Source organism: Dermochelys coriacea, chromosome 2, assembly GCF_009764565.3.
Source record: "Dermochelys coriacea isolate rDerCor1 chromosome 2, rDerCor1.pri.v4, whole genome shotgun sequence".
Classification (NCBI taxonomy): domain Eukaryota; kingdom Metazoa; phylum Chordata; order Testudines; family Dermochelyidae; genus Dermochelys; species Dermochelys coriacea.
The window spans coordinates 209,668,950-209,693,257 of record NC_050069.1 but is presented as its reverse complement, the minus strand read 5'-3'; the positions used below and the strand labels follow the sequence as shown (position 1 = coordinate 209,693,257).

Here is a 24,308-nt window from a genome sequence, read left to right as displayed (position 1 = left end):
GCTGCCTTTGAATATGAGTAGTTGAAGGAAAGCCAGATCTTTGTGTTTTGCACAAAATCAAACCACTTTATGCTCATCATTTGGTGCTGACAGCACATATGGAATACCTTTTGCCACTCTAGTCAGTGGAAAAATTCAGTTGCTGTACTCTTATCAGGACAAGCACTGTAACACTATCAGTGCTAACTGTTCATAATCTTTCCGGGAGACTCGGAATATTTTATGACATGGCTGCTGAAATTAATTCTATCAGAGCTTTTCTAGCTAAGTCATAGACATGCTAAGTGCAAGAAAAATGGCAACAGTTCAAATCTTCTTATTGAACAGAATTGTTTATGCAGTTTTGAAACAGATTTATCCATTTCTTTGTAGGCATGCTAGAATTTTGACAGGCTGGCTTTGGGAATAATTTACAGCTGGAAAAATAATCACTTCAAAAGAGAACTGGGTTTTTGCCCTTAATGTCTCTGAACACATCCATCTTTTTTTAAAAAAATAATTTTTTTAGTGCTTGTGAAAATAAACGGCTAATAGCACTGTCTTAGTTTAGGGGTACTGTGCTAAGCAGTGTGTGACACAAATACATATTACTTCTGTCCTGTAACGCTCCTATTTAATTATTAGTTCATTTTGGAAAAGGCTTCCAGTTGTGTGATATGGTCAGATGAAGACTTGGAAAAGATCTTCGTTCAGAATTTCTTGTCACATAATTCAAGTTTGCAACTGTATTCACCAGATGCTTTCTTTGAGCTTGAAGTACAATATTTTTTGACATTTTTTTGAACCTGTTAGAAATTTTTGTCTAAAGACAACCAGCAAATATATATTTGTTTCATTCTACATACCAGTATGGGGATTTGGGGATTAACCCTGTGACAAGCAGGTGGAGATTGAGTCAAATTTGAATTTAACCAGTAGCCTCTCTGCTCAACAATTGTAGGTGTCTCCAAAGGGTGAAATGTCTGTTTGGTTCTTGCAAGACTAATAGATTCATTAAAAAGTTTGTTTGCTTTTTCCTCTTGGGTAAGATTCCAGATGACTGGAAAAGGGAAAATGTAGTGCTAGTCAATAAAAAGGGGACAATTTGGGGAATTGCAGACCAGTCATCTTAACTTCAGTACCCAGAAAGATAAGGAGCAAATAATTAAGCAATCAATTTGCAGACACCTAGAAGATAATAAAGTGATAAGTAATGACAAATCCATGCTAAGAACAAATTGAGTCAAACCAACCGAATAGCTTTCGTTTACATGATAACAAGCCTTGTGGATAGAAGAGAAATGGTCGATGTGGTATCTTGACTTTAGTAAGGGTTTTGATATTGTCTCATATAACCTTCTCATAAACAAACTGGGGAAATAGAAACTAGATAGAGCTACTATAGGTCAGTGCATAACTCATTGGAAAATCATTCCCAGAGAGTAGTTATTAGTGGTTCATAGTCAAGCTGGAACGGCATATCAAGTAGGGTGCTTCAGGAATCTGTTATGGATCCAGTTCTGTTCAATATCTTCATCAATGATTAGATAATGGCATAGAGAGTACACTTAAGTTTGAGGATGATACCAAGCTGGGAGGGGTTGCAAGTGCTTTGGAGAATAGGATTAAAATTCAAAATGATCTGGACAAACTGGAAAATGGTCTGAAGTAAATAGGATGAAATTCAATAAGAAGAAATTAAGGTACTCAACTTAGGAAAGAACAATTGCACACATACAAAATGGGAAATGGCTGCCTAGGAAGGAGTATTACAGAAAAGGATCTGGGGGTCATAATGGATCACAAGCTAAATATGAGTGAACAATGTAACATTGTTGCAAAAATAAACTTATCATTCTGGGATGTATGAGCAGGAGTGTTGTAAGCAAAACAAAGAATTAATTCTTCTGCTCTACTCTGTGCTGATTAGTCCTCAACTGGAGTATTGTGCCCACTTCTGGGCACCACATTTCAGGAAAGATGTGGCCAAATTGGAGAAAGTCCAGAGAAGAGCAACAAAACTGATTAAAGGTCTAGATAACATAATCTATGAGGGAAGATTGAAAAAACTGGCTTTGTTTAGTGTGGCGAAGAGAAGACTGAGAGGAGACAAGATAACAGTTTTCAAGTACATAGAAGGTTGTTACAAGGAGAGCGGACAAAAATGGTTCTCGTTAACATCCGAGGATGGGCCAAGAAGCAATGGACTTAAATTGCAGCAAGGGAGGTTTGGGTTGAACATTAGGAAAAACTTCCTGTCAGGATAGTTAAGCACTGGAATAAATTGCATATTGAGGTTGTGGAATCTCCATCATTGGAAATTCTTAAGCACAGATTAGATGAGCACCTGTCAGGGATGGTCTAGATAATACTTAGTGTTATTGAGTGCAGGAGTTTGGACTAGTATACTTCTCGAGGTCCTTTCCAGTCCTATTTTATGGTTTATATGTCTAGCTCCGTGGATGGTAGGATTGACAAGGTGGTCAGCTGTAACTAGTCAAATAGTCAGTTGACTGCCTATTTGACCATGGTCCTATATTTTCAGATATTCCAGCAAGAATACCCTGATGTATGTGGGGGAACTAGGAGAGGTATGAGCATTATGCCAGAGCGAAGATCTAAGGAGTAGTTCTTCAAGCGCTTCTCCCAGTTGGTATTCACAGAGGTTGCACATGTGCTCCATTTACCCGAGACCAGAAGACTTTTTAATGGCCATGTTCATTGGTCTGCTCCTGTGCTCTGCACCTCCTCAAACTCTTAATCATGGATATAAAGGGCAGCATGGACCAACTGCTCTCTAATTCCTTTCTATTGCTTGTGGTCTGAGACAGAACCCTTCAGGGTCCTCAGCTTTTGCTGGCAGTCCTGCTTGAATTCACTTTTTTCCCCCTTGGTTAGCTGTTGGTATTAGTTTTGGGGTTTAGAGGTTTTCCCTCCTTGCTGCCCCAATGTCTGAAGCACTTAGTATGCCCAAGATTCAAGGCTTTAAGCCCTGCCTCACCTGCCCACAAGCCTTTCTGGTTAGGGACCCTGCCTATGTTGACTCAGGGAATCAGACATTTCTTCTAAGTGCAAAATCTGTCGATCTTTTCCCCTTTGGACTGGACAGGCTGGGGAGTTCCAACTATGTAGACACTTCATAGAACTCTCCAAGAGGCCCCATTCCAATTCTGATCCCTCTTGCTTCCTGGCACACTGGCTGGAGCCTCTGTGTAGTGCCCCTCTAGCAACAGTGCTCCCTAGCAATCCTTGATCAAGCCCAAAGACTTGTCTAAGCAAAGGCATTAGGAAGGTAAAGGTGGATACCCCCTTCACAAAGAGGGATACATTACTTCCTAAGTCCTCCAAGAAGCAGACTGTGTCTCCCCTTCTCTTGGTACTGAGTGAGACTCTAGGTTTGTCTACACTACCGCTGAAATCAATGCAACTTGCGTTGCTCAGGGTTTAAAAAAACTACCTCCCTGAGTGACGTAAATTACATCGACATAATACGGTGTCTACAAAGGTGCCCTCCGGGATAGCAGCATATCTTTATTGCCGAGGCAGCCTGGTATTTCCTTATCTTGACAATTGGCTGCTCACAGGACACTCGTATCGGGAGGAATGGATGGTGGTCCTCTCCTTACTAAACTACTTTCACTCTTTGGGATCAGAGTAGCAGCCGTGTTAGTCTGTATTCGCAAAAAGAAAAGGAGTACTTGTGGCACCTTAGAGACTAACAAATTTATTAGAGCATAAGCTTTCGTGAGCTACAGCTCATGAAAGCTTATGCTCTAATAAATTTGTTAGTCTCTAAGGTGCCACAAGTACTCCTTTACTCTTTGGGATGTAGGTAAATCCAAAAGTGTCCACGTTAGCCACAACACAAGTTATGAAATTTATAAGAGTGAATCTGAACTCAATTTTGGTCATGGCATACTTACTGTCACAGATTCCTGATGAAGGACCTTATCACCCAACTCTGACCTCCACAAATGACAATCCAGTCCTGCCTGGTCCTTCTAGGCCATTTGGCTGCATGCAGCTATGTGACATCATTTGTAAGAGTCTGGTTGTGGATGGCCTATGCTCCAAGAAGATGCACCCTGGACAAACAAGTTTTGTTTCATTTGCGTGTCCTCTCATCCCTCATCTAGTGGGAAAACCAAAGGGTATGTCTTCACTACCTGCCAGATCAGCGGGCAGCGATAGATCCAGTGAGGATCGATTTTATCGCGTCTAGTCTAGACGCAATAAATCGACCCCCTGAGCGCTGTCCCTTCTACTCCTGTACTCCAGCACCACGAGAGGCACAGGTAGAGTCAATGGGGGAGTGGTAGCAGTCGACTGACCGCCTGAAGACACCACTGTAAGTCAATCTAAGTACGTCGACTTCAGCTACGTTATTGACATAGCTGAAGTTGCGTAAGTTAGATCGATTTCTCTCCCCCCACTCCACCCCCCAGTGTAGACTAGTACAAAGAGACTGTGTAGGGGTTCCCTTTGTTCCCCCATCACCCACAGATACATTCATTACAGATGCCTCCATACTGTGCTGAGGAGTGCATGTAGGCAGTCATATGGCTCAGGGCTCCTGCATTCCACACAAAACCAAACTGCACATCAATCTTTTCCTGCTTCAGAGAATGCACAAAGCTTGCAAAAGATTGCCTCCCTTCATCTGCTCCGTGTCTAAGTTATGTCCGACAGCGTGACTACTGCAGTATTTTATATAAGCAGAGAGGAGCGAGGTCTCCCCCACTCTGCATGGATGAAATCAAGCTTTGGATCTGGTGCATCAGATCCATGTTGGCAGTGCACTGACCAGAGTAATGAATGCTAGAAGATTAGTCTAAACAGGCATATCTACCAGGATTGTGAGTGGGAACTCCTCTTCAGTGGTGCAGAACATATTCTGGTAGTGGGGTTTCCGATTCTGAGACTACTTCGTGACCGAAGCAAACTAGAAGTGCCCAACTTACTGCTCATGAGCTGCTCTGCAGGATGCTTTTCTGGGACACTGGAGCTGCTAATGTAGGCCTTCCCTTCCATTCCCCTATTGACCTTCCTGAAGGCAAAGGCTAAGCAGCAAAAGGCAAAAATAGTCCTGATAGCACCTTGGTTGCTGAGATAATTTTGTTCTGCCACCATACTGCAGATGGCCTCTCACCCATGCATAACCTATAACTGTTTCTAAATCTGCTGTCTCAGAATGAGGACAGAGCCGTCCATCCAAATCCAGCCTCCTTCCATCTGGCAGCCTAATTTTTGGATGGCAGATTGTTTAATAAATTAAGAGTATGACGAAATCAGACTGACCAGTTCAAATACTTTGGTGTCTGGGTTCCAGAAGATAGTAAGCTTAAACATGATATGGTCCAGACTGGGGAGTGTTGGCAAAGTGTGGAATAGCATCTCAGGTGTTGTGTATGACAAGCATATGTCACTGTGACTGAAAGCTCAACTGTGTAGAAGAATGGTGCCACTGCAATGCTCTGCAGTAGAGAGACATGGGCAGAAAAGGAGTGGCAGGGTCAGTGCCTACCCGCATTTGAGATGAGATGTCTTTGCACTATAAAGAGTCACACACAGAGACAGATTGCAAAATGAAAGATTTAGGGTAGAAAACAGTCCATGATGTGTCTGCATCATTTGAACTTTTGGCCTAGTGCTCTCTTTTGCCCCTGTATTTGAAAGTGGCCTTCCTAATGGTGGTCATGTTGGCTATGAAAGTGGGTAAGCTTGGGACCCTCATGGTGGACCCTCTCCACATGGTGTTCCGCAGGCATAAAGTGTTGAAATTGCATCCCAAGTTCATCCCAAAAGTCCACTCTGAATTTCACATGAATCATACTGCTCACTTGCCAGGCTTCCACCCAAAACCCAACAGTAATAGGAATGACTGGAAGCTGCACTTTGTGGTGGTTGGCAGAGCTTTAGCCTCCAACTAGCAAAGGGCAAAACCCTTTAGAAAGTCTCCAAGGCTATTCATTTCCATTACTGAGAGAATGAAAGGATAAGCAGTCTCTTAAAGACTCTCAAAATAGATTTCAGGGTGTATTCTCCACTACTAAGAGCTTATGGAAGCTCCTCCCCATCACAGTATCTGGGCATATTCAACTAGAGCACAAACTGTGTGTGGCATTCCTACAGGGAATTAGTTCCCCTCTTGGACATCTGTAAAGCAGCAGCTCACGGCTTCATTCATACATTTACCAGGGATTATGCTTTTGTCCAAGCTTCATTCAGGGATGCCTCCTTTGGTTCAACAATCCTGTGATCTGCAGCATTCTTCCTTACATACTTCTCCATCATGAGTACTGCTTGGGAGTCACCCACAGTGCATACCCATATGGACCAGGACTTGAAGGTTATTTATTTCTATAGTAACTGGAGTTTATTTGAGATGTGTGGTCCCGATGCGTATTACTTGTCCTCCTTCCCCTCTGCTCAGATTCTTACTTGAGTCTCAGTAGAGTAGGAACTGGTAAGGCAGCAGGTCCTCACTTCCACTTATGTCCTCAGTTCAGAGCGTGAGGAAGCACAGGGTGTAGGTGCTGTGGAACTCACTGCTATGGAAAAGGTCTTAGGCACATGGAACACGTTCACTCATAGGGACCATGCATCTTGAACTCCAGTAACTATACGGTAAGTAAACTCCATTTTCCCATGCTAAAGCCAGCTTAGCATAGCCAATACTGGCATTGTATCAAATTTAAAAATCAATTGAGGCTCAGAAGTAGGGTTACTTCAGGTCTACTAGCACACAAAGATCACTAGAAACTGAATATGATGTCCAGAATAATCTTCCAAAATGAATAAACCTTCATACGGTAAATACCCTTTTCCTTCACGGCAGCAAGAAAGTTGTGAGCACATCAGGACTTTATTTCTGGGCACCTAGTCCCCTGCATTCATCTTACCTTGGGTAGTTTCTTTTGGAAATCCCCCTTATGTCAGGAGTTCTTGCTGCAAAACATTTGAAGTTAGTGGCACAGAGGTTGATTTATCTCTGAGGGATAGATGTCTGAAGTGAAAGGAAAGTCAGAAAATAATATTTAAAAAGGATCAACTGTCTTAAGTATTACCTAAGAGCGTTCTCATTTTCTTGGTGCGTCACGAATTTAGCACTTCAGCTACATACTATATTAGTTAATTTATTAAAGAATGAATGGAACTACACCACTGTAGTTTTAATGCGGTGCCTAGCACATTTCTAGTGTATCTACATGTCACAGCATCCTTGGGGTGCAACCTGGGACTGTGGGGGCATTGTGCCCCCTCTGCTCACTATTCTGGGTTGTCTCTCACAATGCCATACTGGTGGCAAGCAGCAAATCCCTCCAGGTGCTGTTACCACTCCGTACAACCTCATGTGGAGCCCCACACACAGGTAGATTGCATAAATGCCCCCCGAGTCACTCATGAATCTCACAGAGAAAGGTACCAGCCAAATCCCACCACCTCCCAGCCTTGTACCTTAGGAATATACTGTCTTGCACTGCTTAAGACCCTTTCTCGAGCAATGCAAATTCATTAATTGGTTCACAACTTCATCAATGGAAAGTTGACATGCACCAGCCTTTGTGACCTGAGCAGATTTGTCAAACGCTTCAGACAAACTCGCTGGTAAAGATAAACAGTAAAACAAGTTTTACTGATTACAAAAATCTAGATTTTAAGTGATGATGGGCAAAAAGAGTGGTTACCAAAAAAAAAAAAAAAAAGAAAAGCATGCAGTCTAAACTCTCAACCCTGTTAGACTGGGCAACGTCTAAGTCAGGGGTTGGCAACCTTTAGCATGCGGCCCATCACAGTAATCCACTGGCGAACCGTGAGACATTTTGTTTGTTGACCATCTGCAGGTACAGCTCCCAGTGGCTGCGGTTCACTGTTCTCAGAGTATGGGAGCTGTGGGTAGTGGTGGCCAGCACGTCCCTGCAGCTCGTTGTGTCCCTCAGTTCTCATTATCCGGGAACGGCGAACCGTGGCCACTGGGAGCTATGGGGAGCTGTGCCTGTGGACGCTCAACATGAACAAAATGTCTTGCACCCTGCCAGTGGATTGCCCTGATGGGCTCCTTGCTGAAGATTGCCAACCCCGGATGTAGGTTAAGCAGTTTTTCTCACCTCACTGGATATTGCAGGTTGGTTACAGCCTTTAATACGCAGGCTTTTTCCCTCTTAGCTTGTGGACCGCTCTTTTTTCAGCTCCGGCATTCTCATTGCCTTCCGCGTAGGTGGGGGAGAAGAGAGAGGACGAAGCATGCGGCCATTATGTTGTGTTTTATATCCTTAGTTCATGTGCTTGGAGAACATACGTCCAGGCATGTCTGTTGGGCATTGCTAAGTCATCAGGCAAGGTTGAGCAATTCCCCTGGTGTGGCCTTGTGCAAGTGAGTCATTGAATTTTAAGTCTCTTGCTGGACAATGGCTGATGTTGGTTCAGCACCCACCTGGGCGCTGATTATCCCCCTTCTTATTGTCTTTGGGGAGCTAGTATCTGGGTGCTTCCCAAACTCACAGCATATGTTAATGACAACCATACAGTGCAATTCTCATAACTTCATATGCATTAATGGTATACATATTTAGATGGAACAGTGGGTTTCAGCAGATCATAATCTTTCCCATGATACTGTACATGGCATGCTTTATATGCAATATTACAATTAGATACAAATGATGAATATGGGGGTTGCAGGGCGTTCCCCCATGGTGTAGTGTGTCACAATGCTGCTTTCAGGACTTAATCTGCCCTGGAGGGGGGACAAGTGGTGGTGGTGGTTTATCTTTTATACAGTGCTGTGGTACACATGTTGCTTCAGTCATTTAAGAACAGTCCCGGCCCCAAATAATTTACAGTCTGCAAAAGCAAAGTATGTCCAATAAATGTGGACAAGGATACAGATTGTCAACTTAACGAGCTCCCTGGCATTTAAATAATTGTTAGATCACCCATATGAGGGACTTTAAAGAGAGAGAGAAGAAGGAAGCTGATGCATCGTATCACTAATAAGTAACTAGTGCTGTTGTCCACATATAATGATTGCTTCTGTTTGTAAAACACATAATTTGTCAATGTTGTGGAATAAATTCTTAATCTTAGGATGATTAACTATGAAATGGCATTGGCATAGATGTGTAATTTCATGGAATCTGGTGAGCTCTGCACAATTTCTTTGTAAAGCAAAGAAAGCGTATTATTGTGATTTAACATTTATGATCCCAACGCTGTATGACACGTATTACACCAATAAAAATGCTAGATAGAAGCACTTGTATATTTGTGCAAATGTATTTATTTTATGCCAGAAAACCAGCATTAAGAGAATGTTACAGTTGTATAGTTAGAGCAGTGGCTCCCAAACTGGGGTTCATGAAATGTTACAGGGGGTTCTCGGGGGGTGGGGGGGGAAATTCCCTAATGGTGGACAGAGCTGTCCCTAGGAACCCCGGGTAGTACAACTTCCAAGAGCTAAGCAGATCAAAGCAAGCATATCTATCACACTGAGGAGATTTAAACTTCAAGACTCCTTGTATGAAATGGAAAGGGAGGTGGATATTTTTTGCATTTCTTAAAATTAAATAGGCAGCTAGTATTTTTAAAATTATTATGAAGAACAAGTTTAAGCTTTGTTGTAACGTGTTTTGTTTGCTGGACTGCTCAAGACCTGAATGCTTGTGTAAGACGAACTCTTTGAATTGGCTTCTTAAATACCTTCATGCTGTTTCACATCTGATACTCATTGATGAAACATAGAAGCCTTGTCTTATAACAAGTTTATTCAAAGTGATACAAGCTACAAAAGTGAGATCTTGGAAGAGTGTTGCCATTTTCATAATGTAATAAAAATACTGTAATGATTAATGATAATAAATAGTGTGTAATAAGCATGTCATAAAAACAAATTTTATATTTCCAAGATTACTGCTTTTATAATTTATACTCGGGTAAAGGAGAAAAATCCCTGCAAATAATCATTTTAGGAGGGAGTTCACGAGACTTTACATTTTAGTGAAAGGGGTTCACAGGTTGTTAAAGTTTGGGAACCACTGAGTTAGAGAATTTGGAAGTCATGAAATGTGAGTGGAACGTTGTTTACCAACTTGAACTGGAATGGGTGAAGAGGGATTTAACATGTAACTCGTCACAGGGGCTTTTAAAAAACATACGGGCTATGTAGAGTTTGATTTGGTCGTTTTTAGTTATTTTTGTTTTCCTGACTTGGATACGGTATGCAGCATGAACCTCACAATGTAGTTACCGACAGCTTTTGTGTCTCAGCTAAGGATTGGAAATAAATATATTACTGTCAGAATCTATGAAAGCATAATGTAACTGTCATTTCCCTCCTACTCCTTTCAAGGAGAATTCACTTAAAGTAAATGGGGGTGAAGGTGTTTATTACAAAATATGGTTATAGCAGACTTTTTCAAATATTAAAAATGGTCCACAAACCCTGTTGATTGACACAAGCTACTGTACTTCAGGATAGCATTTAATTGTGTTAAAACATTCTACTTAATAAAGAGTGGCCAGTAAATATTTTCATGAAATGGATTTTTCTAGGAAAGATAGATTTCAGAATGTAGGTGTTTTAAATACCATCCATTCTGTACAGTTGTTACATAATGAAAGCTATTGTGGAAAGCCATGAAGAAGTAATGCAGATTAGGAATACATTCCTGTGTGGGAGGAAAGGGTATGTGTGTAGTTTTCTGACTTTTTGCAGCCTGTGGACCACTGTAGTATAGTAGCTTAACAATTATTTAAAAAAAATTGTGTTGAACATTAGCAAGCCCATGTGTACATGCAAATGTCAGAATTGTTCAACTGTACACAAGTGTACAGGTACAACATGCATATGTTTGGACTTGCAGTATGTGTGGACATGTGCACATGAGGGCTGAAAACACTTCTTGAATGTCCAAAGAAAAGAGAAATGGAAGGAAAGCTGACATTAATACATGTTACATTTAATAATATAGATTCATAGATACTAAGGTCAGAAGGGACCATTCTGATCAACGTGCAAGTTTGTCTCCAAGGATATAATGTATAGCGTATACTAATTTATGTATTTCTTGACACCTTTAAACACTAGCAAATGTTGGGGAAAAATGTGCTGCACCTGGCTTCAAAGCAATTGCATTGGTAAAATTCTAGGTGGATCGCAAAAAACAAACAAACTTATTTTCTGTCCAAACCCCTGTCTTGTAAATGCAAATGGAATGTTGGCTGCCCCACACTCACTCCAATGTGCTATATAAAGTATCTACAGTAATTCCACTGGAGCAATCAGTACATCAGTAGTCTTTAAACATCTGAGATGTCTTACGAATATTGGGTTTTAGTTGTATTTCAGTTTTTAAAGACTTGTCCAGAGTGTTTTTGTCATTACTATTTCTTTTTATCAGCAGCAATGCAGCAAGTTTTGGATAATCTTACTGATCTGCCCACATCAACAGGAGCTGAAGAAATAGACCTTATTTTCCTCAAAGGAATTATGGAGAACCCTATTGTAAGATCACTTGCTAAGGTATTTTGATGTATTGATAGCTTTGGATATTTTTACTTGGAATATTGTCAATTCAAGAAGTCTGACTGGTAGTATAAATTAATTTTGTCCAGAGTATATCTACCACTGGTGGACTTGGAGGAAATTGTGAGAACAGATTGAATCTTGGACCTGCTTGACTTGATCCTTTCTCCACCTATCGAACTCTGTTTCATTTCTAGCGTTTAGAAAAGGGATTGGAATATGGAGGATGAAAATAAGTTTGTTTATTATTAGTATTATCAAAGAGCCTAGGAGTCGCAGTCACGAACCAGGATCCTACTGTGCTGGGCACTGTACACACAACAAAAAGAGCTTGCAATCTAAATAAAAGGAAATTTTTAGATGGATATAGACAGACCAACAGGTAAGTACAAGAAACATTACTAGTCAGCATGATAGGCTGTAGGCTCAGCACACCATCAGCCTTACCTTTGTCAGGTTTTTGTACGCACATCATCAAAGGAGAATTTTAAGGAGGGAATTGAGGGAGAATGAGGTGAGTTTTGTAGATGTCATAGAGCCTTTCTTCCAAGCATGAAGGAATAACACACAAAGGAGGTTGTTTGAAAATTGACGTGGTGCTGCACAACATTTTGATTAGTTTTATATCATTCTAGTTTTTTAATGTGGCACACACAAATGGATTAAAAACTGGCTGACAGGTCTCAAAATGTAATCGTAAATGGGAAATAGTCATTGAGCAGGTGTATTTTCAGTGTGAACCAGCAGGAATAGATTCTTGTCCCTATGCTATTTAACATATTTATCAATGACCTGGAAGAAAACAAAATAATCACTGATAAAATTTGCAGTTGACACAAACATTGGGGGAGGGGTAAATGATGAAGAGGACGAGTCACAGATTCAGGGTGATCTGGATGGCTTGGTAAACTGGGTGCTAGCAAACAATGTGTGTTTTGATAGAGCTAAATGTAAATGTATACATCTATGAACAAAGAATATAGGTCATATTTACAGGATGAGGCACTCTATCTTGGGAAGCAGTGACTCTAAAAGATTTGGGGGTTGTGGAGAGTAATCGGCTGAACATGAGCTCTCTGTGTGACACTGGGATCAAAAGAGCTAATGTGATCCTGGGATGCTTAAACAGGAGAATGTCGGGTAAGAATAGATGTTTTACTTTTATATTTGCCAGTGGGATAGTGTCTAGTTCTAGTGCTCACAGTTTAAGGAGGACGTTGATAAACTGGATAGTATTCAGAGAACACCACACGAATGATTAAAGGATTAGAAAAATGCCCTATAGTGATAAACAGATTGAGCTCTGAGTCTAACTTAACAAAGAGAAAGTTAAGGGGTAACTTGATTGCAGTCTATAAGTATATACGTGGGGAACAGATATTTAATAATAAGCTTTTCAATCTAGCTGAGAAAGATTTAACATGATACAGTGGCTGGAAGTTGAAGCTAGACAAATTCAGACTGAAAATAAGGCATAAAGTGACAATAATTAGCCATTTAAACAACTTGCCAAGGGTTGTGGTGGATTCTCTATCACTGCCAAGTTTCAAATCAAGATTGGATGTTTTTCTAAATGATATTCTCTAAGAACTATTTTGAGGAAGTTTTATGACCTGTGTTATACAGGAGGCCAGACTAGATGATCACAGTGGTACTCTCTGGCCTTGGAATCTGAAAATTTAACAAGTGGGCAATGGAGGCTGGCATCATGGGCCGATCGAAGGTAGGAGTTGATTTGGCAAATTCCTGTGTTTTAGGAACTTCAGAAATAATTTTACCATATTTTCGGTATCTGAAGACAATTTCAAAATACTCAAAATTTCAAGATTTTTAGTATTTATATAGTACTACTCTACTGTCACCTGTCACACCTCATCCGGGTTTGTTTTTGACCAAACGTACATTTTGATCCACACACATGAGAGATTGTGCCTGTATAGAGCTACTCTGAAGTCAGTGGGGCTCCATGCAGGCACAGAAACCCACCCACATGGATCACAGTGCAGAATCCATGCCTTTGATTGTAAGCTTCTTTGGGTATGGACCATCCTCATTTGTGTCATGTACAGCATCAAGCATTTATAAATGATAATGCTACTTTACAAATATAAAGTAGACAATTGAAGAATTCTCAAACACTTTTTTATAATTTGAACTATATTTTACATGAACCTTCTTGTTTTCTAATAGTCATTGCATGGAGCATATCCCCATTCATTCATGCTTGCATCCTCCATACCTGAGGCAGCTATTGTAATTGCTTATGTGGTAAGGTAGTTTAATGTATCTTTAGCTATTTCTTAATGCAAATAAACAAGGAGGTTAGCCAGCACTGTATGACAGACCAACTCTGTGTGGCTCATCGGCAGGTGCTCCACAAATCACAGTTTGAGAACTGGTGAAATCTAAACAACAAAATCCTTGTTCAATGATCTTTGAGTATAAAGACCGGCAAAACGAAAGGTTCATTGAAGAATACTGTCAGATTTATGTAAGAGAAAAGTGTATTTTCTGTTAGAGACTGTAAGAAAATTGTAGTTTAAAAATGGGGGGGGGAGTGCACCATGGTGCAGCCTAGAGAGAGAGATGTAGAGAGAAACAATGGCAGTATGCTGCTGTTAGTAACAAGAATGGAGTGAAAAAAGATTAGAAAATATAGTTTATGTATAATTTAACAAGAGTGAGTGACTTCTAGGCTAAAGTGGCAGGAACTCAAAAAGTGGGTACTCACATTCCATATCTACTGCATACAGATTTAGAGCACAGGTACAGTGGTTGGCTTTCAAATGTGAATTGTATACCTCCACTTTTATGTTAAATTTGATACTTTATTTTTTTTATCACCAGGAAGGGGGTGCTTTAGAAACGAGCTTCTTTTCCTCCTTTGGCAAGAGCTTCTGTTCTATGGCAAATTACAGTCTAAGAGCTTGTCTAGAAGAACAGTTAAAGACAAATACACAGTGCTAGTGTGCCACACAGTAACTCAGTGTCAATCCTGCTACTGCATGCACTTTGATCTACTCTACTTTGAAATGGGAGTAGATCAAAGCACACTAGGGAACTTTTAGTGCACGGGAGCGCGGTCCTCACGGACAATTACTGTGTGGCATGCTAGTGTTCTGTAGATGTACACCTCAGCTTGCAGCGCGCTGTTATCTAGATGAGCCCTAAGGCAGTTTTTTTTAATGGTCAAGTTGCAAAGGCAAAAGAGAGAGCCTATAATGGAAATGTTTACACTTTTTTGACTATGGGCATATCTCCGCTAGAAAGCTGCATCACTTTAACTATACAATCCCCTAGTGTGGAAGCAATTATATCTGTATACATGTACTTTATTCCAGTGAAACCATTCTCTTATGGGAAGTGGAATAAGTTGGACCAGTATAACTGCATCTATGCTTTTACAAAAGGGGGAAATGAGTAGAGTAAATTTTTGTTAGATTTTTTTAATGCGAATTGTCGTTACAAAATCTTACTAATTATAAGATCAGTATTGTCTTTTAGCTACTGTAAAAGCAGTATTGGGTACACTGGTAGATGGTTATATAATCTGTATGATAGTTGCAAAATACATTTAAAAAATAGCAGCACCATAACATTTCTTTATTATTTTAAGACTAATGTGTATGTCTGGCTCAAAATTCTCAGTGAGCCTTATAATAAACAAGGTTATTTAGTCAATGACCTGACTTTTTTCTTTAAAATAGAAAAAGCTGAAGCTTTGTTCTTTTCTGTGTTAAATAAGCTGCTTCAGAGGTTAATTACAAATATTGGGGCTCGCTTACTAAAATTTACAGGTAAGAATGGATTCTTACCTGTAAATTCTACTTGTTGTTGAATTCTACTTATTTCATGAAAAATCAGTTCAGAAAAAACATACAGATTTTTCCGTTTTTATAGCAAGATTAAATTTAAATGTCTGTCTTTGACACACTGCCTCTACACAGCCCCACTGAGATGTGGTTTTCCTAGGCAGATACTAAAGGACCCATATTAAAGCAGTACTTGGCAATTGGATATGTGCACTTGTCCATCAGGCTCTATATATTGTGGGTATATATTGTTCGCTCCCTGTAAGGGTTTGTCAGTTCTCTCTCTACCAACCAGTGATCATGAATCAATCCTTTTGCTGACTTCTGTTTGTTAAAATTACTGTAAATAATGTTAGTAGTTTATATAGGGTTGAGCATCTTAATTTTTTGTTGTTGGTTTCCTTGGGAAATTCCCAGCTTCTGATGAGCACTGCTAAGTTTAGGGAAGGACTTTGTCTAAGTCTGTAAGTCTTTTCAGAAAAGGGATGAAGAGGCCCAACAGAGTTTTCTAATTTTCATTAGAACCTGCCTTTACAAAGGGATCTGGAAGCTCATGAGCCTGTTATTTTCTGCTAAAAAGGCACTTGAAGTGGTTTATTAAGCCTGCCTCAGTGTCAGTCTGATATCACATCACTGGATTTCAAAGTTGTCCTCTGGGTTATCATTAAAGAATGGCAACATAAGCTAAATGACTTTATAAGTCTTAAAATCCAATCACTTTGAATGGAACTGGAAAAAGCATTTTCCTAGGGTCTTTAGGTTAGAGGTTGTTCAGTACAGAGGAGAAGAGCTCTGACAGGATTTCAGCCTTTATTGTGGTTGGCCTTCCTGAATCCTAGGTTATAGAGATGTCTCAGGTTCTGCATTAGATTGAGCAGTAATCCACAGTGTGGTTATTGTCACCTTTCTCTTATATTTATGGGGGAAAGGGGCCTTTTATGAAAATATGCTTTTTCTCCAATTCTTCTCATTGCCAGGGTAGCGAGGAAGATTTGGCAGGAGAAAGTCAACGTGGAACTGACAGACCTGGTTCTCAGGACATATTGCTCTGTCCATGAGATCATCCTTTCACTCTTTCTCTTGAGTCCAGATTTCTTGTCTCAGCAGAGCAGTTTATGCAGACTTCATGTCCCTTCATAGCTATTGATTTTCAAAACAAGATGACTTGACTTGTCTGAGGTGGTCCAGTCAGTCAGAGATCAAAAAGCAGCCTCATAGGGGGTGCCAAAGTTAGAACTGGCTTAAAATTGCTCAAGGCAGATGCTTTGACATGGTGGTTGTCTGATTCCAATTGTCTTGGACTTTGTCCTATCTCTGGTATCACTGAAGCAATTCTTGGCAACTCTTCATATTTACATGGCTGCTAGTGAGAGCCAGCAATTCTTATGATAGTCCACAAAGAAGAAATGTCTTTAGGCTGCACCCCAAGTTTCTGACCAAAATTATATTTCATCTCAATAAGTCAGTTTCTCTGCCTGTGTTTTTTCCCCAGAGCCCAATATCTGCTGTGGGAAAGTTGAGATGGTTAGGAGCTCTTAGTTATTACAATATACTCCTGATTACCCAAATAGCAGGGGGGACACAGATTTCATTCAGATAATTGGGAGTTCGGATAATGGAGAGGGCAGGAGCTGTTCAGCAGTGGGGTGGCCTCCCTGGTGTCTGGAGGTGGCTCCTCCTCACAGTCCTAGCCAGAGGGTAGAGGGGGTCTCCGCTTTTCCCATCAGGAGTGCGGCCTTCTGCTTGCGCCTGCAGGGGTTAGGGATCACCAGCTTTGCAGCGGTCAGAGCCTTCTGCAGCTCCATTGTCATAGCACCACTTCACCCACTCTCATGACAGCAAAAAGAAAAGGAGTACTTGTGGCACCTAAGGTGCCACAAGTACTCCTTTTCTTTTTGCGAATACAGACTAACACGGCTGCTACTCTGAAACCTCTCATGACAGCAGAGCAGGCTCCCTGTGCTGCTGCAGGAGTCATTCCATACCATGGTGGCCTCCCCTGTGGCCAAGGTTTGTTGTCGTTGTTGTCCTGGCCAGGGGTCTTCGCTCTATTATCGGAATCTCCACATTATCCAAATCCCTTTCTTGGCCCATGGGAAAGATTCAAACCCGCTGCAGCTGGGGGACAAGGAAGGGATTCAGATAATGAGGATAATAAGGTTTTGGCTAAATGGAGTATAATGTATTTCAGACTGTGTAGCCCAGTCATTAGGGGGAGAAGAAAAACTCCTAAAAAATCTCTGCACAGAGACTAGGTGGATGAGGTGCTACATCCAGTCATGTGTGAAGTAGTTGATGTTCCCAGGTCTGAATGCCTCAGGGTTTGCTATGTGAGGAAATTGCTAGCCCTTCAGTAGAGAAGAGATGTGTCATAGCGGCTGCCATGTTCCCCTGTTAGAAATCTGTAGGACTGCTGTGTGGGCTTTGTTCACATGTTCTCAAATTGCAGTGTCAAGAGAACAGCATCAAGAGCAGATGCTGGTTTCAGAAGGACAATGCTTCAGTCATTGTATAACTAGCAGACATCCTTGGACCTTCTTTTCAAGGAGGTCACTGCTAACTAGGATGACCAGATGTCCCGATATTAGGGACTTTGTGTTATATAGGTACTATACCCTCTACTCCCAAAAAAAAGTCCCAATTTTTCATACTTGCTATGTGGTCACCCTACTGCTAACTAGCCTCTTAGAGTGGGACTCAGTGACAGAAATGTCCAGGATCAAGAAAAAGAGTTACCAAGGCAAACTCTTGTTCTCCAACTGTATTGCCTTCATTAAGCAACATTGATCCTCCCTCTTCCTCTCTGTTTCAAAGCCCAGCCCTTGTAGCACTTCTAGAGGTAAAGAGGAACTGAAAGATTGTTCAGAGATGGTGGGCTATTAGACTGTTGTGTAATATAGAGCTTGAGGGGACGCGTGTACACACATGCGTCAGTCCAGTGCTGCTTTAAAATGGGGGTTCTGTGGCCAAGTGGTTAACCATGCTAATTCTATGGTGAGCCCATGAAGGCAAAACAGCAGATTTACTTTAGATAAAGTGCTCTTTTTACTCTTGATGAAAAGATAATCAGGAAATAAAATTAATCACAGGGCTAAATGAATTAAAAGTACTGTTGCAACTCATTGACTATCATTAATATAATCTTGTTTTTAATCTCTCACAGGCTCATGAGCGATTGGAAGATTCTAAACTTGAGGCTGTCGGTGACAACAACCTGGAGCTAGTGAATGAAATTCTTGAAGACATCAGTCCTTTAATAAACAAAGATGAAAGTATTGCAGAATTAGTTGGTATACTCAAGGAACCTCATTTTCAGGTATCATTTTTTTTCAGTTTGCATATTTTAAATATGGTTACCACTTTATATATCAATATATGCATATTGATCCAACTAGGAGGAGTGGAAAAATAATTTTAACATCCCCAACCAAATAGGGAGGAGGAATTTGGAAGAAACACCAGTCTTTTTTTCACCATGAGTAGAGTTAGAGAAATAGGATAAAACCAAAACAAAAAAAGACCACTTGGAGGGATTAGGTATATATGATAACTAATTCATTTTGATCAAAGCATTTTATACATTCCTTGACATATTCTTAAATCTGTCTCTAGCCAAGCACTTGCAATTCTTTCTTCCCCGGTCCAAATTTGCTGTGCTCAGGGGGATGATGTATATTGCGTACAGATTTGAGATCCTTTCACCTGGAAACGTAGTTCTGCACTGTCAGCTAAAGAATCTTCCTGTTTTTTTAAAACTGGTCACACTGTTGCTCTTGCATACAGGGTTTTTGTGTTTTGGGGTTTTTTTAACTGGACAGTTTTATGCTTCAAAAGTTACACAAGATCTAAAAGGATTTCCCTAACTTTTTTTTTTTTTTTTTTTACTCTGGACTTTTTATCTTAAATTTGGATTTACTTTTCTCCACTGCTGTGGTGTGTTTGGCACCATTAACTGCACCATTATTCCAGTATCCTATCTCTGACAATAGCCAGTAGCAGGCTATTCACAAGAAGGTGCAGGAAACCCCTTATTCATAAGTCTGTGGCCTTCTCTCATCCCTCAGAAAAAGTTTCTTCAGGAAAGAGGTATTGTACATTTCTGTCTATTAAATCATTAATAGTCTAGGAATTGCACTTGACATGAGCTATGCCCTCTACGTATTCCCAAACAAAAAACTGTCAAAGCAGAGTTAAGGTTGAGTGTATGTATCACTTAAGGGGAAAAAACATAACCTGGATGTTGTTGTCCTACCAAAACCAAGCACTACAAAATCAGGAAATTCAGAGTTAAGGTAATACTTAAGAGATCCAAAATCTTAAAGTAAGAAATTCACAGTTATGGCACTGAAACAGCCTTATCCATCATCTCTCATTCATTACTGAAAGATCAACTCCAGCCTCCCTGGCTCACTTGTTACATTTTCAAACAAGCATCTTCTCCCATGTTGCCCCTTTCGCTTGTGAGTTTTCCCCCCTAAATATCTGAAAAGCTAACTCATTATCTTCCTTAAGATTCTTCCTTTGGACTCTCCTCTGTGGTGTTATGTACAAAAGCTTGACAATGGTTAAGCTGCTGGTATACTGAGCCTGCAGCTTCTTGCGCTGACCAATAATGTCCCTTGTGTCCTTGTACTTTCCTATAGGCTTGTCTGTATACCTCTGTCATCTTTTTTTTCATTTAGATTGTTAAACTCTTTGGGTCAGGGAATGTCTTTGTTCCATGTGTGTACAGGGCCTAGCACAGTGGGGTACTGGGCCAGCACTAGGGCTCCTAGGTACTGTAATCATACAAAAAAATAACCTTAACTCTGCCCTGTAGTAACATTGAGATTATTATGATTAAGGGGTCTTAGCATTTTGTGCCACCACATTAGGTTAAACTGATTTTTAAAGAGCATATTAGAATATTTTTTCATAATTTACCCCTTGTGGTGTCATGAGGATTCTGACTCTACCTTTGCAGAGATTCCTACACAAAAACCCACTTAAATTTTGAGCAGAGGACCAGGATCTGTCCTACAGAAGATCACCTCTGTAAAAGAAAAGGAGTACTTGTGGCACCTTAGAGACTAACAAACTTATTAGAGCATAAGCTTTCGTGAGCTACAGCTCACTAACACGGCTGCTACTCTGAAACCTCTGTAAAAGAATAGCTTCCAGTCCTGTAACTGCAGGTTCAGTCACAAGCAAATTGGTGGCAGCAGTTAAAGCAAATTTTTGCTGGCCTTTCAAGAGGCTCCCAGGAACCTGTAGCCCCTATCTTCTGCTTCCACAGCTGGACCTGAAGTTCCTTTTTCTCTGTTATGTCTGTTTCGCTGTTTCCCTGTTTGTGGCACACAGGCTCCTGAAGCATCCCATGTGAGTTGCTTGAAGGCCTCTGCTTTCTGTGTCCATGCTCTGGTAGGCATCTGGAAGCTGCAGCATTCGAGTAGTACAGCCTGGCCTAGCTACTGGTCCTATCCTCTGCCTACCCCGGCTGTGCATGTGGCCCTACCAGAGCCACCATCCATGGTATCTTGTACTCTGCTTTTTCTATCCAACTACTTAATGTGATGCCTGTGAGTGGCCTTGCCTGTGACTAGAACTCCAGGATGTCTTTTTGTGAAATAAACTGCCACTATCCTACTTTAAGGCGAGGTAGGATTAAGGGCCATTACACTCCACTAACTTGTTAAGGGCCCATATTTCCTCTCCCTGCCTTTATCAGTGAGACTCCCCTTAGCTCCCTTTCTGACGGGGCCTGGTACTTCCATCTCATGGGGGTGAATTATTGCCAGGTTATACAGATGTGGGTTGGAGTACCCTTCTTATTTCCACGTTTTCCATGTAGGTCTGAAGTCACTATAATCTGTCCCCTAGAGTCTGGTCTTTTGCTTTGTCCAGCAAACCTAGATTTATGTTGATTTTTCATAAATGTTAGAAGATTAGATTTTTTTTAATGAAAGGTACCTTAAAACTGTAAAGTAAATTTTCTTCCAAAGGTATTCATTATAAGATTTCAATATTTGTGTAAAAAGAAAAGGAGTACTTGTGGCACCTTAGAGACTAACAAATTTATTAGAGCATAAGCTTTCGTGAGCTACAGCTCACTTCATCGGATGCATTTGGTGGAAAAAACAGAGGAGAGATTTATATACACACACACAGAGAACATGAAACAATGGGTTTATCATACACACTGTAAGGAGAGTGATCACTTAAGATAAGCCATCACCCACAGCGGGGGGGGGGAGGAGGAAAAACTTCCATGGTGACAAGCAGGTAGGCTAATTCCAGCAGTTAACAAGAATATCAGAGGAACAGTGGGGGGTGGGGTGGGGGGGAGAAATACCATGGGGAAATAGTTTTACTTTGTGTAATGACTCATCCATTCCCAGTCTCTATTCAAGCCTAAGTTAATTGTATCCAGTTTGCAAATTAATTCCAATTCAGCAGTCTCTCGTTGGAGTGTTTTTGAAGCTTTTTTGTTGAAGGATAGCCACTCTTAGGTCTGTGATCGAGTGACCAGAGAGATTGAAGTGTTCTCCAACTGGTTTTTGAATGTTATAATTCTTGACGTCTGATTTGTGTCCATTCATTCTTTTACGTAGAGACTGTCCAGTTTGGCCAATGTACATGGCAGAGGGGCATTGCTGGCACATGATGGCATATATCACATTGGTAGATGCGCAGGTGAACGAGCCTCTGATAGTGTGGCTGATGTGATTAGGCCCTATGATGGTATCCCCTGAATAGATATGTGGACAGAGTTGGCAACGGGCTTTGTTGCAAGGATAGGTTCCTGGGTTAGTGGTTCTGTTGTGTGGTGTGTGGTTGCTGGTGAGTATTTGCTTCAGATTGGGGGGCTGTCTGTAAGCAAGGACTGGTCTGTCTCCCAAGATCTGAGAGAGCGATGGCTCGTCCTTCAGGATAGGTTGTAGATCCTTGATGATGCGTTGGAGAGGTTTTATTGAATATTTGTGTGTGTCCATGTATGTAGACTGGGAAGAACTCCTTTTAGTTCAAAGTTCTGATCACTTGTTTCCAGAAAGTGGAGTTATCTCAGTTTACATATATCCCAAATTGTATATGGGATTATAATTCAGGTTCTTGTAAGTAGAAACCACACACCTCTTGCAAAATCACTAGAAACTCTTATAAACCTAGGACTTGCAATTCTGCGTAGTTTTAGCTTTTTTGTGGGGGATTGTTCATTTTTTACTTCCACCACTTTGTGTTCATGAGTCTCCAGAAACCTAATATGATTGCTCAGATACTTCCTTATTAGTCAAAGAAGAAAAATATTTTAGGGTGTCTGCACGCACGTTTGTGTGTGAGTCCACCTGGTCCTATTCAACCCCATATTTACTCTCTCTCCTACAACTGCTTACAGTAAATAGTAATTATGTGAGTAGTCCCATATTTGTTCAGATAGTATGGTGAAGTCATGTAAATACTTATATGTCCCAAAGAAGTCTATTTAAGTGTTAGTGTATTCTAAATGAAATAAGGGTTGCAAAATCTAGACTTAAAGGTTTTGTAACAACTCATTTAGGTTCTGAATTGTCATTTAATAACCAATACCTTCCATAGATATTAATAGTAAACATGCTTTATTCACTCTTCATTTACAGTCACTCTTGGAAGCCCATGATATTGTGGCATCAAAGTGTTATGATTCCCCTCCTTCTAGCCCAGAAATTAATAATTCTTCAGTGAACAACCAGGTAGTACCAGTAGATGCCATTCGTATACTTGGTATTCACAAAAGAGCAGGGGAGCCACTGGTAAGTAAATGTAATTAGGTGGTCTGCCTTTCACCTAAACAGCAAGAAATATTTTAGATGTTTTGAATTTTCTGCATTGTTCTTATTATTTCTCTTTATTTATATTGATGTTTATAATTTTTATATTGAGTAATCCCGTTGATTGTAATGTGCACCATAACATTTTCAAAATCAGTTTGACAGGAGATGCAATAATGAATGGTCACATATCTTCAGATTTTGGCCTTTCTCCCACACTTCTCTTCAAGGACAAATGATGACCTTGTCATTAGGCAGGATGATATGCCTAGCATAAGTGATATGAAGAAACTTTTTTGAATATTTGGTCCTAATAAGGAATGACAGAATTTAGTGAAGTCAAGAGCAAATGGTCTGACCGGTGTATGCTTACATATCCACTTCCTGTCCGGAGTACATATGATTGGCATTTATTTCACTTGGACCATGCATATTTATTGCATAATACAGTGCAATAATATCAGTATGTTAACAATTTGTTCTGTGGTCCCTATTAAAAAGTCAGCAGTAGTAGTAACTGTTGGAAAAAAATTTAAGGTGAAACTCAGTGATATTAAACTAAGTAATGGTGTTACTCAATGCTTCCTTTAGGGTGTTACATTTAGGGTTGAGAATAATGATCTAGTAATAGCACGAATCTTGCATGGTGGAATGATAGATCGACAAGGTCTTCTGCATGTGGGTGACATCATTAAAGAGGTGAATGGCCATGAAGTTGGAAACAATCCAAAAGAACTACAAGAACTACTGAAAAATATTAGTGGCAGTGTTACTCTGAAAATTCTTCCCAGCTATAGAGACACTGTTATTCCTCAACAGGTCAGTAACATGGTATTTTCATTGCTTCTGCCAGAAAACGTTTTATTTAGTGGTGTTGTTTATAATACATAAATTATTATAATAGAAGGAATGGAGACAAAAGACTTTTCTCTATTTTGTTTTCTTACTTTGTGCATTTGACCGCACTCTTTGTATAGTCACTTTAACTCTTCCCCTGCATAGTTAGCCAGTTTCCCCTTTGACTGGGTCTTTCCCATACAGTAGAGAAGAGGAAGAAAAAAAGATTGTTTTAAAAGAGAAAGGAATATGTAACTAAACCCACAAAAGTTAGCACAGGGGCTGAAGAGTAAGTGTAGTATCTTTAATTCTCTTTAAAAAGAACTAGATTAAGTTGTCCTTTAAATGATAGACACAGGATATATCATGTAA

At 40.4% G+C, this 24,308-nt stretch overlaps 1 protein-coding gene across 11 annotated transcripts in view; it reads left to right on the top strand.

The window, feature by feature from the left end:
- Window positions 1-24,308, top strand: part of PALS2 (protein associated with LIN7 2, MAGUK family member) — a 139,363-nt gene that overhangs the window by 65,384 nt on the left and 49,671 nt on the right. For 5 of the 11 annotated variants that reach the window (XM_038390908.2, XM_043509169.1, XM_043509162.1 and 2 more), the window contains 4 exons: window positions 11,382-11,500; window positions 18,479-18,631; window positions 22,929-23,081; window positions 23,691-23,918. In XM_038390908.2, coding sequence (XP_038246836.1) covers window positions 11,384-11,500; window positions 18,479-18,631; window positions 22,929-23,081; window positions 23,691-23,918 — 651 coding nt within the window. In that variant the 5' untranslated portion in view covers window positions 11,382-11,383. Of the gene's footprint in view, window positions 1-11,378; window positions 11,501-13,164; window positions 13,227-18,478; window positions 18,632-22,928; window positions 23,082-23,690; window positions 23,919-24,308 lie in introns of those variants that run through there. The other 6 variants (XM_038390909.2, XM_043509164.1, XM_043509167.1 and 3 more) reach the window with 3 other exon arrangements.